At 38.5% G+C, this 16,794-nt stretch overlaps 1 protein-coding gene across 3 annotated transcripts in view; it reads right to left on the bottom strand.

Annotated features, from left to right (window-relative positions):
- Nucleotides 1-16,794, bottom strand: part of PRKAA2 (protein kinase AMP-activated catalytic subunit alpha 2) — a 70,730-nt gene that overhangs the window by 37,396 nt on the left and 16,540 nt on the right. For all 3 annotated transcript variants that reach the window (XR_011537331.1, XM_070609477.1, XM_070609478.1), the window contains exon 2: nucleotides 4,265-4,406. Coding sequence is in view for 1 of the 3 variants with exons in the window: in XM_070609477.1 (XP_070465578.1) it covers nucleotides 4,265-4,406 (142 nt within the window). In the remaining 2 variants the exon portion in view is untranslated. The remainder of the gene's footprint in view (nucleotides 1-4,264; nucleotides 4,407-16,794) is intronic.

Below are 16,794 nucleotides of genomic sequence, written 5' to 3' on the forward strand. Positions count from 1 at the left end.
TATGTAAGGGACGAGGGAAAAGTTAAAGATGATGCCCAAGTTTTAGGCTTAGGAAATTGTATGAATGGTATTTTCACTCACCAAAGGAAAAAAAAAAGAACAGAGAGAGGAGTAAATTTGGGAGAGAAAGAAAAGTTCAACCAAGTTGCAGATGACTCTGTGACTTCAGAATGGAAACATCCAATAAATAGTTCAGCAAATGTGTTCAGAATTCAGGAGAAATATCTGGCCCAGAAATATAGATTTGGAAATTTTTAGCACAGAGATGACAAATGACACCATGGTAATAAATGAGGTCACCTAAAGAGGGTCTGCTAAGAAGATTCCACGAGCTCAGAACGCTGAAACGCATCAATTTTTAATGGCCAGGCAGATGGAGGGGCCCATAAAAGAAAATCTTAAGCAGCAGCAAGAATGGAAAAAGAAAACCAGAAGACTGGAGTCAGAGACAACTAGAGACTACAACATTTCAGGGTGGTGGTGGTGAGCAATGTTAAAAAGCTGTCCATAGGTTGAGTAAGATAAAGTCTAAAAAACGTAGACAGGCAAAACCATCTCTACCGAATCAGAAAGTACTGATCTTTTAACCAGTTAAAATGAAGTTTCCTTAGCTAAGAACAATGGGGGAAAGAAAAACAAGGACAGAAATCAATTCAACAACTTCTAGTTCCTGGGAAAGTTTGGAGTTTCCTTTCAATCCTAAAGTTTACTTCTTTTAATTTTCTCCCAGTGGGTTTTTTTCAAGTTGAGTCAATAGAGAAATCAGGCAATAAACAGCCTTCATTCTTGGTATTTAGTTTTCAAACTTACTTACTAATTCTAGAGGCCCCTTCTGTAACAAGGAAAGTATTCTTGGCAGCTAATCCAAGACTGCATAAAACAAACAAAACCACTAAAAGGATCAGGTCTCTCTCCCTCTTTAAATCACTAACACTATCAGAGGCTAAGTCAACAAGCTTGTTCCGCAGCAAGAACACAGGAGTGCTTTTTTTAAAAAATTAAGATCCACAATTAAAGAGGCAGTGTGGCTGAATGGATTAAGCTTAAGGCTGGAAGACAGAAGCCTTAAACATTAAATTCACCTCTGCCCACTACTTTCTGACCAATTCTGAGAATATTCTATAACTCTTTCAAAAACAGAATAGCAAATAATGAAATAATTCTAAACCAGAATGAGATAATAAGTCAAACTAAAATTAAACAATTATAAATAATTATATAAATGGAGGCAAGAAAACACTGGTATATAAGACATCAAAAATTAATTTTTAAATCCTCACGACAATTGCAATTGCTTGCTGACAAAATCTGATTCATCTTTGCAGGAACAGAACAGGAACTAGGACTCACACCCCAAATGAGCAAAATTTCCTTGGGGTCTTTCAGGGTTGCCATTCTGAGGAACAAGGCAAATACAGAGAGATCTCTCCCTTCTCCACTCTCTCCTTAGCATGTGATACTTTTGGTTTGGCTTCCCAGCTTTCCCCTCCTATAGGAAATGGCCATTCAGTAAGAAAGAGCAAAGAGATTTTGCTTAGAAATCACTCAGAATAAAGTCACTACTATCATGGAGTCGAAGATAGGTATGAACTGTTTCAATTAACTGAAAACCATCTGGAATCATAAAAGAGGAGTGGAATCAGCTTGTAGGTTGCCAATTGCTGCTTTGGGCCAACGTTCATCAAATACTAGGCATTATAGCAGTGCAAACACATTTAATCCTCAAATAACACCATGAGGCAGCCCCATATTAAGGTTAAGGAGACAAAGAACAGGGGAGGTGAATCACCAAGCTCATGGGTGGTATTTTAATTCTTATGATGATCCTAAAAAACTTGTATATACATAGTCTGGATCATCTAGAATATAGGTCCTAGATGACAGCCTTATCATCAAGTACTGCCATGCAATTTCAGAGACCCCATTTCTTGTTTATGTTTATGATCTAGCGAACTTTAAGTGAAGATCAAATGACAATGAAGCTTACTGTAACATAAAGTTTTCATGGTACTGGTGTGAGAACTCAGTCATCACAGGTCACCCAACGGGATGTCAAACCCAAAAAAAGCCTTTTCTGAACAGTCAGTCAGTGGTATATTTATGCTGTGGCTAAGATGCACAGAATGGGCCCCATCATTGAATATAAAAATTTGCAATAGCTCACTAGAAATAAATGTAGCTAGTGATAGTAAAGACTAAATGCATGCTCCAAATCCCAGAAATAATTGGATCAGCCACTCATGGAAGGATTTCAAGATCCTACTGTATGTTTCCTATTGCTGCCATACTTCAAACCTAGTGTCCTAAAATAACACAAATGTATTATTTTTAGTTTCATAGGTTAGAAGTCTGACACATGTCTCATTAGGCTTTGTCTTCTGGAGACTCTGGGAGAAAACCCATTTCTTTGTATTTTCTAGCTTTTAGAGACCACCTGCCTTCCTGGGCTCATGGTTCCCTTCCTCCATCTTCAAAGCCAGCAACAGCCAGTTGAGTCCCTCTCACATCTTATCACTCTGACCTTGTTTCCATCCTCAAATCTCTTTCTCTGACTCTTCTAACTCCATCTTCCACTTTTGAGGACCACTGTGATTATAGTGGGCCCACCCAGACAATTCAGGAGAATTAAGATCAGCAGATCAGCAACTTCAAATATATCTATAACCTTAACTCTCCTTTCCCATGTAATGTAACATACTCACAGGTTCCGGACATTAGGACATCCTAGGAGTCTATTATTCTGCTATGCTGGCCTTGCCATGAGGTAAACAACGTACCTCTACTGGGTTATCAAGTTGTTCCCCATTAACAAAGACAGCCAAAGATTGCTCACTTATAAAGTTTAACTAAATATAATGTCTGATTATAATGAACTAACAAACAAAGCCTCAAAGATACTAATACTGTTTTGTTTTTACAGTATAGTTATACGAACAGCTTTCTCTGCAACAATATTATTTGAATCAAAATATAAATATAGTATTGGACCGCGTTTTACTAGTTCTACTCTTTAACTAACAATAATTTGGTTTTTGTAAAGCAACATTATTTGTCACATTATATTATAGATACTATTTTGAATTTCCTTGGCTTCACTGTCTTATTTGTATTTAAATTGTGAATTTATTTTGGTTTCATAATTGTATCAAAGCTATAAACATGGAGTTTACATCTAGTTCTTTGTTTCTATAAACTTAAGTAACGGTATATTAAAAACAAGTCAAAACCAGGGATCAACAAATTTATTTTTCCTTTGAAAGCAATTTATATAACTATCAGTTTTGAGAAAAACTAGAGTACTGGAGTAGAGGTTAACAGGATGGCATTTGGAGTGAGATCCGAACTGAACTACCAGCTCTGCAACGTATTAGCTATTTGACCTTGGACAAGTTGCTGATACTCTTTAGATATGCAATTTCCTTATCTATAAAATGAGGATAATACTACTCAGCTGATAGGCTTATCATGAGGATGAAGTGAAATTATATATGTAAAATGCTCAATACAGTTCCAAGCCATTATCAGGTACTCAATAAGTAAGATTAATATTTATTTTATAGAACTCTATATAAGCTTTAAGACAATAAAATAAAAAGAATCTTCAGTGTTCAGTATATTATATTTTCTCAATAAATATTAAACTGCAACTTCAAATGATTTAAATACTGTTGTATACTTATCTAAATTTTCTGAGTCCATTGATTTTAAACTATTTATCTTTCAATTTAATTAACTAGCTTATTTATTAATCTCAACATTTACGTATCTTGTAAGTTTGTAACTTGTCTTATCCCCTCAAAAACTCACTTGCCTTACTAAGGGCTTTAATATCAGTAATTACAGTAATAATTGAAGTTTTGTAAGTAATAAACTGTGGTGTATAATCTTCAACAGTTACTGTCTACCTTTTCCAAAAAGAAAATACCTTGATATGTTAATAAAAAGTGATGAGAAAAAAACTACAAAATGAATCTAGGAATATCAAAGTCCTAAATGACCTTCAAAGTGAATAGTAGCAGTTAAGAGTCAACTTCCAAGGCTTCATTCATCACTTGAAAATAGTACCAATTTTAAAACAATGACTTTTAATCCTAAACCAAAAGCATGCAAAAAAGGATTGATGGAGGTTAAATGAATTAACACTTGCTGAAAATAAATATTAAAAATTACATATTTTTGTAAAATGTTTTATAAAAGATAAACAATTATTTGTAAATGTATAAGACAGTTTCTCTTTTTTATTATCAGGTACAAAAATACTTACAGTTTGATAATATGAGGGTGACGAAAGAGTTTTAGATTTTGAATTTCTCGTTTTATTTTTCCAACGACATCTAAACTGCGAATCTTCTGTCTATTTAAGATTTTAACTGCCACTTTATGGCCTGTCAATTGATGTTCTCCAACTAAAGAAAAGAAAAAGGAAAAAATCTGCTGTAATAACAATGCAATCATTTACTCATGCTTCCTTTCACTGTAACCCCAAATTTCTCTATGCATATATTCCACTTTTATAGGACTCATTGCATAAAATTGAAGATATTTCTTTTCACTTTTGTCTCTTCTACCAGAGCATGCACTCCTTGAGGACAGAAACTGTATCTTAGTCTTCTCTATATCCTCAGCACCTAGCATAGACATGTTCATTAAATATTTGTGGAAAGGATTACTGAATTCTATACTCCTGCATAAAAATATAATCAAAATAGGAACACCTTTGGGATAGAATAGAATTCACTATGTTTTGGTATCTCTTTATTTCCCCTCTTCTGGTTAATGCCAGTCATTGTACTATAGAAGAATAAATGATTACTATAATAAATTAAAAACTCATAACTAGTTTCATTACTATTTCATCAGAAAATCCATATGCAGCGCCCCCATCCCTTTTTTGGCTTTTCCCATGAAGCCTTCCTGCTCTCCCCTTATTTCATGGAATCTCTACTTCTTTCACATCCTCACGGTATATTTATAAAGCTCGTGTGTCACTTATCATTTTTAGGCTACTATAAACATTTGTGTTTTTGACATTTCATATAACATGATAGTATTCATCTGAATCTCCCAGGAAGAACTTAGCACAGTGTTTTGTACATATTAGATACTAAATATATGTTGCATTAAATGAAACAACAGTCATTCCTCTTTCATATAACACATTCACAGTTATCTACACAACTAGTGATATCTTTAAATACCGTTCACATGAAAAATCTCTCAGTCGGGGAAGAAATTCGTCAGCCCCTCCTCCTATTTCCCTCAATTACTATTCTTAACTTTCACCATTCTTCTCACAACATCCTATTCAATCCTTGGCCCCTTTCAGCAGACAAATTCCCCCTTTCATTTCTTTGGGAAAAATGAAGTCATTAAGAGTGATTTCCTTTAAAAAGACGTATTTATTCCACATCCGTCCTTCCACATGTCTCAGAGATGATTTGGCACTCCTCCTGTTCAAAGCTGGCCTCATCATCTTGTGCCCTTGAATGCATCTTTTCTACACTCTCCTTATATTCGACCTTTTTCTTTTCTAATAGCTCCTTCTCCTCAGCCTATCATTATCCCATCCTTCCCAAATGTTTCATTTACCTTGTATCCTCCTCTGGTTTCCAACATTTGTCTTACCAAAATTTCTCAAAAACAGTAGTCCACATTCTCTTTTCTTCTTCCTTTTTCACTATCTCTAAATTCACTGCTCTCTGGCTTCTGCCTCCACTCCTCTACCGAAACCAAAAGGTCACAAAAGACCCATTAATTACCAAGCTATGTATCCTTTTCATTTCTCAGACCACTATACCACTATAATCTCTGCTGCACGGGACAACATTGATCACTCTCTCTTTGGTGGCACTTCTCTATCCTGGTTCCCCTACTAACTCTCAGATGGTCTCCTTTATGACCTCCACCTTTTCTTTAATGGTTAGCATCCCCAGGTTTCTAATCTAGACCCAAGGTAGATCCTGAAGTTATCCCATTCCTTTCTCACAGTTTTAAATACAACCCATATGCCAATGACTGCCTCCTTCTTCAAATTCATGTATTTCAAGGTTAGTATCCCACAAATGCCTCAAATGCAACATATTCAAAACTAAACCCAGCATTTTCCTCCACCAGACCTATGTCCTCTGTTTCACTTGGTGTGGCACACAGCCTACAAGCTAGAAATCACGGAGTCAGGTGACATTGTCTCCTAAATATTTCTTGGAGTCAAGTTGCAAATCATTATGACAAATATGTTAATAACAATGATAGAAGTGACAATGACAGTAAGTGTTTATTATGTACTAAGCATTATTCTAAGTGCTAACTGACCTGCTCACTAACCTCACACCTCTATGAAGTATTATTGTCCTCCAGTGTACAGAGGAGTGACCTGAGGCTCAGAGAAGTTAAGCAACCTGTCCAGGCAACATGTTAAGTGGTGGTACAACATGTGATCTCATACTGCCTGACTTCAGTTCAGAAACAACACGTTTAATCCCAACAGAATAGGGGCCCCAGTCAGAGCAATCCAAACATGGAATGGGCTGACCTAGGAAGAACTGAAATTCTTGTCACTGGAGATGACTTTTACCTTTATAACTTTCTCAAGCAATAAATTATCATCTCAAAAACTTTAATGAACCTTGAAAGCTACTTTCCCTGAATATCAAACAAACAAATTGGGAGAAATCAAGTTCAAGTAACTTAACTTACTAACATTCCAAAATATGTTTCTAGGACTCCAGAGACACATTATCAATTTCAGGGACTTTCTACTCAATTAAAATAACTTAAATGGTTTCTTGATGCCTGGGTAGTTCATTATTCACCTGGGGAAATTTTATAATAGCCAAAGATTTGCCTGGGTGACAGAGCAAGTATATCTCTCTCCTCAAGTCCCTGATAGGGCTTCTCTGCAATGGCCTTGTCAACACAAGAGGGAGAAGAGTTCATGTCCGCCTTCCCACTGGATAAGTAAAACTAGTGTCTACTGAGAACACATGTGGGTCTTTCCAGATCAAAGAAGTTAAGACCAAGGACTCTAACAGCCAAACAGATGGCAGCTTTGTTTTTTAATGACATATGCTTAAACTGAAAAAAAACAAGACACCAAAAAGTGAGTGAATTCATTTGGAAAATAATATGAGAAAGTATTACTCCATCAACAAATTCAATAAAGCTGCAGGATACAACATCAATATACAAAAATCAGTTGAGCTTCTATACACTAACAACAAATTATCAGAAAGAGAAATTAAGAAAACAATCCCATTTACAAGTGCATCAAAAAGAATAAAATATTTAGGAATACACTTAACCAAGGAGATGAGAGATCTAGACACTGAAAACTAAAAGACATTGATGAAAGAAACTGAAGACATAAATAAATGGAAAGACACTCCATGCTCAGCTTATGGATTGGAAGAATTAATATTAATAAAATGTCCATAATACCCAAAGCAACCTAAATGCAATCCCTATCAAAACTCCAATGGCATTTTTCACAGAAATAAAACAAAGCGTCCTAAAATTTGTATGGAACCACAAAAGACCCCAAATAGTCAAAGCAATCTTAAGAAAGGACAAAGCTGGAGGCATCACATTTTCTGATTTCAAACTATTATTACAAAGCTATAGCAATCAAAACTGCATGGTATTAGAATAAAAGCAGTCACAGATCAACGGAATAGAGAGCCCAGAAATAAACCACACATATATGGTCAACTAATTTATGACAAAGGAGCCAAGAATACACAATGGGGAAGTCTCTTCAATAAAGGTGCTGGGAAAACTGGACAGCCAAAATGAAAACAAAAGAATGAAACCAGACTCCATCTTACATGTTACACAAAAATCAACCCAAAATGGATTAAAGACTTAAATTTAAGACCTTAAATGGTAAAATTTCTAAAAGAAAATATAGGGGGTAAGCTTCTTGACTTTGGTCTTGGCAACGATTTTTTTGGATTTGACAAAAAAAGCAAAAAACAAAAAAAGTGGGACTACATCAAACTAAAAAGCTTCTGCACAGTAAAAGGAAACCATCAACAAAATGAAAAGGCAATGTATACAATGGGTGAAAATATTTGAAAATCACATATCTGATAAAGGGTTTAACATCCAAAATACATAAAGAACTCACATAACTCAATAGCAAAAACAAACAATCTGATTTAAAAATGAACAGAGGAACTGAATACACTTTTTTCTAAAGAAGACATACAAATGAGCAGCAAGTACATGAAAAGGTGTTTAACATCGCTAATCATCAAGGAAATGCAAATCAAAACCACCATGAGTTATCACTTCACACTTGTTAGAATGGCTATCATCAAAAAGACAAGAGTTAAGTGTTGTTGAAGATGTAGAGAAAAGCGAACCCTTGTGTACTGTTGGTGAGAATGTAAACTGGTGCAGCTACTATGGAAAATACCACGGAGGTTCCTCAAAAAATTAAAAACAAGGGCCAGCCAGTGGCCAAGTGGTTAAGTTCGCGCGCTCTGCTTCGCTGGCTCAGGGCTCTCTAGTTCAGATCCTCCACGTGGACCTAGCACTGCTCATCAAGCCACGCTGTGGCGGCATCCCACACAGAAGAACTAGAAGGACTTACAGCTAGGATATACAACCATGTACTGGGGCTTTGGGGAGAAAAGAAAATTAAAAATAGAATTACCGTGTGATCCAGCAATCCCACTTCTGGGTAGACATCTAAAGGAAATAAAAACAGGATATGGAAGAAATATGCATTCCTATGTTCACTGCAGCATTATTCATAATAGCCAAGATATGTAAACTACCTAAGTATCTATCAACAAATGAATGCATAAAGAAGATGGGGGGGTATATATATGTATATATGTGTGTGTGTGTATATATATATTATATTTACAATGGAATATTCAGTCATGAGAAAGAAAGAAATCCTGTTTGCAACAACATGGATGGACCTTGAAGGCATTATGCTAAGTGAAATAAGCCAGATAAAGAAGACAAATATTGCATGGTATCACTTATATGTAGAATCTAAAAAACACAAAAAAGGCAAACTCCTAGAAACAGAGAGTAGAAAAGCAGTTACCAGGGAGTAGGGGGTGGAGGAAATAGTGAGAGGTTGGTTAAAAGTTGCAAATTTCAGCTACAAGACGAATAAAATCTGAGGATCTAATGTCAAACATGGTGGCTATAGTTGATAATACTGTATTGAATAGTTGAAATTTGCCAAGAGAGAACTTAAATGTTCTCACAAGAATACTAAATATATACACATCTCTGTGTGGTCAAAAGAATCAAATGCACTAAGAATGCCCCCTCTTTCTGCTGAACTATGCTAGCCTCTATTGCTTAATAACTTGTGAAGTGAATTAACACTTAGTTATAACTAATTAAATCCAAATAGTTGTCTCATAATCACATTCCTCCTGAAAGCCGAATGAATGTTCCTAAAAATCTGGTAATAAAAACAGATTTAAGACCAAGAATTTCTTCTATGTGTATCACAGCCATAAATTTTTCTAGGGAAGTAACTGAAAGGCTTGGACTCATCAAAGTTTATTCTCATTCACTTGTTCAATCAAACAATAAAATACTGAGTATCTTTTAGATGCCAGGACTGTGTTGGTCAAAGATACATGAAAAGAGACGTTTTAGTAGGGGAAAAAATATGAGCTATAAAGGAGTTAAATAAATTCTGTATCATATTAAATCTGTCTGAAGACTTTCAGGGATAATTTATTGTAAAGGAAGAAGATAGACGAGAAAGAACATTAAAAATGAACACCAAAAAAGGACAAATTTGCCATAATTTGTCATGTATATAAGTAAATATCCAGATCAATACCAATTCTGACAGGAGCAACAGGGACATTCATCCAAGGAACAACCATTTAATGAACGCCTACTATGGTAAGAGCTATACTAGACACCTGGGATGTAAGTGATGAACGAACTAGCTCTGTTACACTGCTAGCTGTCCCCTAGTATCTATTCCACCCTTCCTTCCCAGACAGAAGACTCCCAAATTACACCTGAGCACACGACTCTCAAGAGTAAGACTGCATCCTAGCATCTCTTGTCACTAGATATGTGACCACGTGACTATGTTCTGGCCAATGGCATGCAAGCAGAAATGTCCCTAGCAGCTTCTTCTTCATCTTTTCCTTCATCCTGAAGCCTGGAATTCCAAAGGCACCATTTTATACCATGAGGACAGGGTTAGACAGATGGGAGCAACAAGAGAGAGAAGCCCATGCTTTTGACCCCATCAGGCACGACAGCAGTCTGAGTCATCTGCTCAGAGAGTTCTAAGAGAACAAAATACTACCTTATTTAAGCCGCTCTTACGTTGCTGATTTCTGTCATTCAGGGTTGAAACTACATAATACACTATTCAAAAGACTTTAAAACTCACAAGTTTTAAAATCACTTCAAATTTCCAATTTTGCTGAACTGTCATCCGTGAACTAATGGAGATAAATTATAATTTACAGCCCACACAATTTCTTGGATTAAAAGTGTTCTACAAACTTAATACCTATTACTGGTACATTTTGTTTTTCCTAACTTACAACCAAATTACACAAAACACTCTCTAAAGCTATGGAATTTTATGGGGGAAAAAATCCATACTTACCCAATCTATGCCTTTTTAGAATTTTACATTTGATAAGGTAAAGAGCTGTCATAAAGAAGAAAGAATGAAACTGACTTATATTGCTCCAGAAGCAGAAGTGGGAATAAACGATTTCAACTAACACAGTCATCTGTTCTATGAAACCTCTCATGACCATCTTTTTCATCACTCCAGCCTAGATTGAAAATTTCCTTTTTATTTTTTAAATTTATTTATTTTTTGGTGAGGAAGATTGGCCTTGAGCTAACACCTCTTGCCAATCTTCCTCTTTTTGCTTGAGGAAGATAGTCGCTGAGCTAACATCTGTGCCCATCTTCCTCTATTTTGTATGTGGGATGCCACCACAGCATGGCTTGATAAGTGGTATAAAGGTCTGAGCCCAGGGTCCAAACCCGCAAACCCTAGGAAGCTGAAGCAGAGCTTGTGAACTTAACCACTACACCACTAGGCAGGCCTTGAAAATTTCCTTTTTAGTGTAACGGCTGTACCCTGAGTATACTTCTTTCACAGGATGTGTAACATGAACATTTACTTCATTCTCAGTTCATCTCTCAATACTAGATGGAAAAGCGTTGGAGGTCAGGTACCTTGTAGTGTTTGTCTATTGCCAGGGACACAGCTCCTGACAATAACCAGTAAACCAGGAGAATAGGGCACAGGGAGGTTAAGAATTTGCCTACAATCATTCAGCTATGAAGTGGCAGGACTGGATTTAAACCTAGCAGTGTGCACCATCCAATATTCAAACAGAGGAAGTTCAGGCCTTTGTCAGAATTAATATAAGATAAACTCCTGCATTAAGCAACAGGTTGGACTAGATCAAACCTAATTCCCCTTCCAACTGTAAGACTTTTCAAATTATATCTCCAGTGATCATTCCACACCGAAGGGTAGGTCTTTTAAGCCACTCTAGCCTCCTGGTGATTTTAGTTGCCATTTTCTGGATGCTTTCCAGTTCTGACACATTTTTCTTGATGCACAAGATGCAGGATTTCATTTAGCCACATGAAGTCCTTGTAAATACAGAGCTGTTTTGCACAAAGACTATAATTTTTCAAATTTCCAATACGATTCCCAATGGACTCCAGCATTTTTTACCACCAGCACAGACCCTATAATTTTATGAGTATAATTTGGAACACTTCTCTTATACATTATTCAATATTAATTCATACAAAATACTTCTTACATTCAATGTTAATATCATATAATCTAGATCATATCTAATGAAGCAAAAAAAATGAACAATTAAAAAATAAAGTACTGATTATTTTAGGCCAGAATTATAATCTATTTATCTTCCAGGCTCAAACAAAGCAAAGAGTTGGCAAAAGGTCCTTCTGCTGCAAAGGTTACGGAACTATTGCATAATTTGAACTATGTCAGAGAAGAGCAAGCTGCAGTCCACAAAAAGAACTGACTATTTAATTTCACATGCTCCACAGGACCAGTAGGTGAGCATAGCACTTCCCATGCCTACACAAAGTCCCTGACCTATACACAAAATTTGCTTGCAAATCACTTTTTTGGAACTTGAAAAGTTTTTATCTCATCGTAATCATGACATTCATAGTGCTATGCTCCCAGGAAATTATTAGCTTCCAAGTAAAATCAAGTCTATCACCATATTACCAAAAATAGATAGAGGAAGTTTTTTAAAAATTTCAAGGTATATTGGGGATGGTCTGACTTAAATTTAGGCTACAAAAAAGTACACTAAATCCCTCAGGAGGGCCTCCAAGCGAAGGCACAGCTCTCAGTGCAAAGAGATGGGCATCATCCTTCGGAGTGGCTACAGGATTCAATTTGTCACCCAGATTTTTCTCAGAAACATGCACACAGGTAGTAAGCTCCAGTGTGAGGTGTAGTGGGGGTTATTTAAGGACAGTTAATGATTCTTTCCCACAACCCTGGGAGAGACAAGTAGCAGTGGTATGTCTACAAGCATGCACACATGCTAAATATTTTACATACATTATTTCATTTTAATCTCATAACAACCTGATGAGGAAATTTTATAGATGAGGAAATTGAGGCTTAGAGAAATTAAGAAGACTAGTAAGGGACAGAATCAGTATTTAAATCCAAGTCTGCCTGGGTTCTTACTGATTACATTACACTGAACCCCACGTTTACCTGACAAAAGACTTAACTCATAACGCCGGAAACACCACTACTATATTAAAAGTACTATAGAATCTAAACACCATACATAATAATGATTTGGGGTTGGGAGAGTAGGACTCAGAATTCTAAGGTGAGATGCTAGGGACAGAGCTCTTCTAAGGACAGTGGAATTTTTTACTGCCCCAGTTCAAGGTTCCTCTCATGGTTCTAAAAATCTTAGGATGAGATCTTGAAATTGGCCCTAGGTTTAAGGAGTAGGGGGAAAAGCTGGGGGCAGGAATGAGAGAAGTGGGGAATGGGCATGGCTAAGTTCTGGGACCTGAGGGAAGGCACATTTATCAGTCCTCAGACAGCTCCAGAATCTCCTTTTCTGTAGACTCCAGGATTAGAAACCCTTCTCTTCCCACTGGTAATTGTTTTTGCCCAGTGTCATACAATATGAAATACTTCAGTAGCAGGAAAGATTAGTCTTCTGTACACCCTCCAGTTGCAAGTAAGGCAAGCTGAATGAAATGGAAAGTAAACGGAAGATTCAAGAACTTCTTATGATGGTGTTGGACAGACGTGCTGGGAGCAAGGTCATATTATGACACCACACAGAATGGAGGCTCAGATACTGGGAAGCTGGAACCAATCCTATACTGGCAGTATGTTCTGTACTTGGTTGGAAAATTGGGATGAGGGGATAATTAGAATGATTTATGTAATATTGGAGGCTTGATACAGTCTTATACATATACATACAGCATTTATGTAAGACATATTTAGGCATCTGCTCACCTTTCCAGTATCACCTTTCACCATTCCCTTACCTCAAGTGTTACACTTCAGTCATTTGGAACTACTTGGAATTCCCCCATAAGGTATGTGCTTTCTCTCATTTCCAAAGTTAACATATGCCTAGGTCATGTTAAGCATTCAGTAAATTTCAGTGGAATTTTATGCAGTGGAATAAATGAATGTTGTTAAACATGTGAACCATGTGTGTTCCCCAATCGCCAATTTCCAATATTCCACATGTATAAGTCTCATCTGTCCTTCAAAATTCAGCTCAAGTACCATTTCTCCAGTAAGCATTCCCTAATCACCACTTCTACTCCCCCCCTCATTCCAACAACTCAACTGCCTGGATTAAATGACCCCCCAGTGTGCTTCCAACAGCTCTTGGAGATGGCGCTTAACATCAAGTGCTGTAATCACCTATTTGTTGTTGTTGTTGTTACTGGCCTCCCTCTTTAAACCAATCAGCTCCTTCAGAGCAGGATCTGTGTCTCATTTATCTTTGCAGTCTCAGCACGCGGCACAGCGCCTGACAGAAAGTTGACGTTTAATAACAATTTATTTTCTATATGGATGAAAGGCATGACTGATACTGATATTTTGGTTGCTTGAACATATGATTTAAGTTTCATACTCTACTAGTATTGCTGCTTTAGAATTTGAGAGGAGAATGCAAACTGGGTGTGGTAATGGCTCATATCTGAGGCAAAGAAGAGGCATTATCTATACATTCCAAGTTCCAAGGAATCCTATGTGGCACAGATTCCAGGAGCTCCTAAATATGAACGAGTACGTGGGCTTCCGGTTCATGATGGCGATATAGGGAGATCCTGAACTCACCTCCTCCCATGGACACACTGAGCCTACAGCTACAAACGGAACAATTTCCTCTTTAAAAAAACCTAAAGCAGGGTGAGTGATGACTACACATCTGGGAAATGAGAAGAAAATCACATCGAAGTGGACAGGAGAAGCTGGGACACAGTCTCTCCATAAACCCCACCCTCGGCGTAGTGTCCCACAACCAGGAGAGAGCGCAAAACCCTCCCAAGAAGGTACCAGAGGAGGGAGCTTCTCCCTGAAGAGCAAAGGGCTGGAACACCACATCGGGCATCCCAACTTTTAGGACATACACTTGAGTCACGAGCCCTGAAAACATCGAATTTTGAAAACCAATGGAGCTCACATCAAGAGACCCACAGGACTCTAGCTATCTGAGAAACCGCCCTTAACAGGCTCGTGCCCTCAGACTCACTCACCTCAGGGCCCAGCCCAGACGCAGACTTAGCTCCCAGATTTAAAGTGCAGTAGGCTCACCTGCTTATAATAAAGCATCAGCCTGATGGCCAGGCATCTGATTTAACACACACTTCTAGGAGCCTGCTGGAACACTCTCCCGGAAGGAGATGGCAGGTGCCGTCTTCGCGCTTTCCCTTTGCTGTGCTCCGTAGCACCAGTATTCCCTGGAAGGGAGCTGTTACATGTGTCTGGTACTCCGAATTTTGTGGCTGCAGCCTGGGGACACCTCTTGATCACCTGGCTCTGAAAGCCAGCGGAACCTGCACTCCTGGTGCCATAGGACTGTAATAACTGGTGTCACCCAGAAAGGAGCTCATACCCCTGTCTGGCACCCCAACTTTTGTGACTGCTTCCAGGAAACACCTCTACATTGCCTGGCTTTCATAGCCAGTGGGTCTTACACTCATGGCCCCACAGGTCTGTAACCAGTGGAGAAAGAGTCCTTAAACAGCTACCACCCCCAGGGCACAGCAAGAGTCATCAAACCTAGGAGCTCGATCTTTCTGTGAAGCAGGCCTGTTAGGCTAACCTTCGTGACTGAGGCTTCAGGGACAGGCTTCTAATTAAGCACGCTTCTTGGGGCTGACTGTAATCCTTCCCAGAGGCGTTGGAGGACAGGTGCTATCCTCACACTCACCCTGTGCCGCACTCCAGAACATAAGTGTCTCCTTGTACGGAGCTCTACACACATCTGGTGCCCTAATTTGTATGCCTGATACCCTGGTTTTTGCAGCTTCCACTCACAGAACATCCCTTAATTGCCTGGCTCTGGTGGCTGGGGGGTGGGGGGGGGGGGAGCGGGGGGCTTGCATTCCTAGGTCCCACAGGACTGCAGCAATCAGAGAGCTGGTTCTTGGTGGGGCACTACCCCCAGGGCACTGCACAGAGAGCAGACTGAGGCACACTCTCCAGTCTTTCTGTGAAGGAGGCCTCTACGCTTGTCTGGAAGCTTTGGCCTGAGGGGCAGGCTTCAGGTCTGACACACATTTACTGGCCTAGGGAGCTGCTCTGAAGGAACATACGCTGCAGATGCCATCCTGGGGCTCTGCCTCTGCCTTGTTCAAGCTCGCCAGTATCACTCAGGAATGAACTTATATACTCATCTGGAGCCCCAATTTCTGCAACTGCCACCCAGGGACACCTCCAGATCACCTGGCTCTGGTGGCCAGTGAGGTTTAAGCTTGTGGTCCCACAGGCCTGTAAATCTTTGCACATCTTTAAAAACTGTTGCCTGAGGGTCTGGCTTCAGTCAGCCTAAATCTAGGTGCTGAGATCTTCCCCTTTGGAACACTGACAGGTCCTGGCACATCCTGAACTACTGAGAGTGATTAAAAATATAATAGGCTGCTGGGACGAGCACAAAAGTTTGAGAGACAACCAAGAGCTGAGGCAGGCTTGAATAACAAGGTTCATCTCCTACACAAGGAGCCTCCTTCAAAACTGGGAGAGGTGGCTGTTTCATCTACCGTATAGAAACCAACACAGAGGGTCAAGCAAAATGAAAAAACAAAGTAATATGTTCCCAATTAAAGAATAACGCAAAACATCAGGAAAAAACCTTAATGAAACAGAGATACTTTACCTGATAAAGAGTTAAAAGTAGTGGTCATAAAGAACTGGGGAGAAAAATTGAGGAACACAATGAGAACTTCAACAAAGAGATACAAAACACAAAAATGTAGCAAACAGGAGCCACATACTGAAGAATACCATAAATGAACTAAAAAATACACTAGAGGGGTTCAACAGCAGACTAGATGAAGCAGAAGAAAGGATCAGTCAACTTGAAGCCAGGGCAGTGAAACTCACCCAATCAGGGCAGCAAAAAGAAAAAAGAATGAAAAAAGTGAAGATAGCTTAAGGGACTTATGCAACAGCATCAAGCAGACCAACATCCACATTATCGGAGTCCCAAAGGAGAAGAGAGGAAGGGGAAGGAAACACATATGAAAAAATAATGGCTGAAAACTTCCCTA

The sequence above is a fragment of the Equus przewalskii genome, chromosome 2 (genome assembly GCF_037783145.1).
Source record: "Equus przewalskii isolate Varuska chromosome 2, EquPr2, whole genome shotgun sequence".
Classification (NCBI taxonomy): domain Eukaryota; kingdom Metazoa; phylum Chordata; class Mammalia; order Perissodactyla; family Equidae; genus Equus; species Equus przewalskii.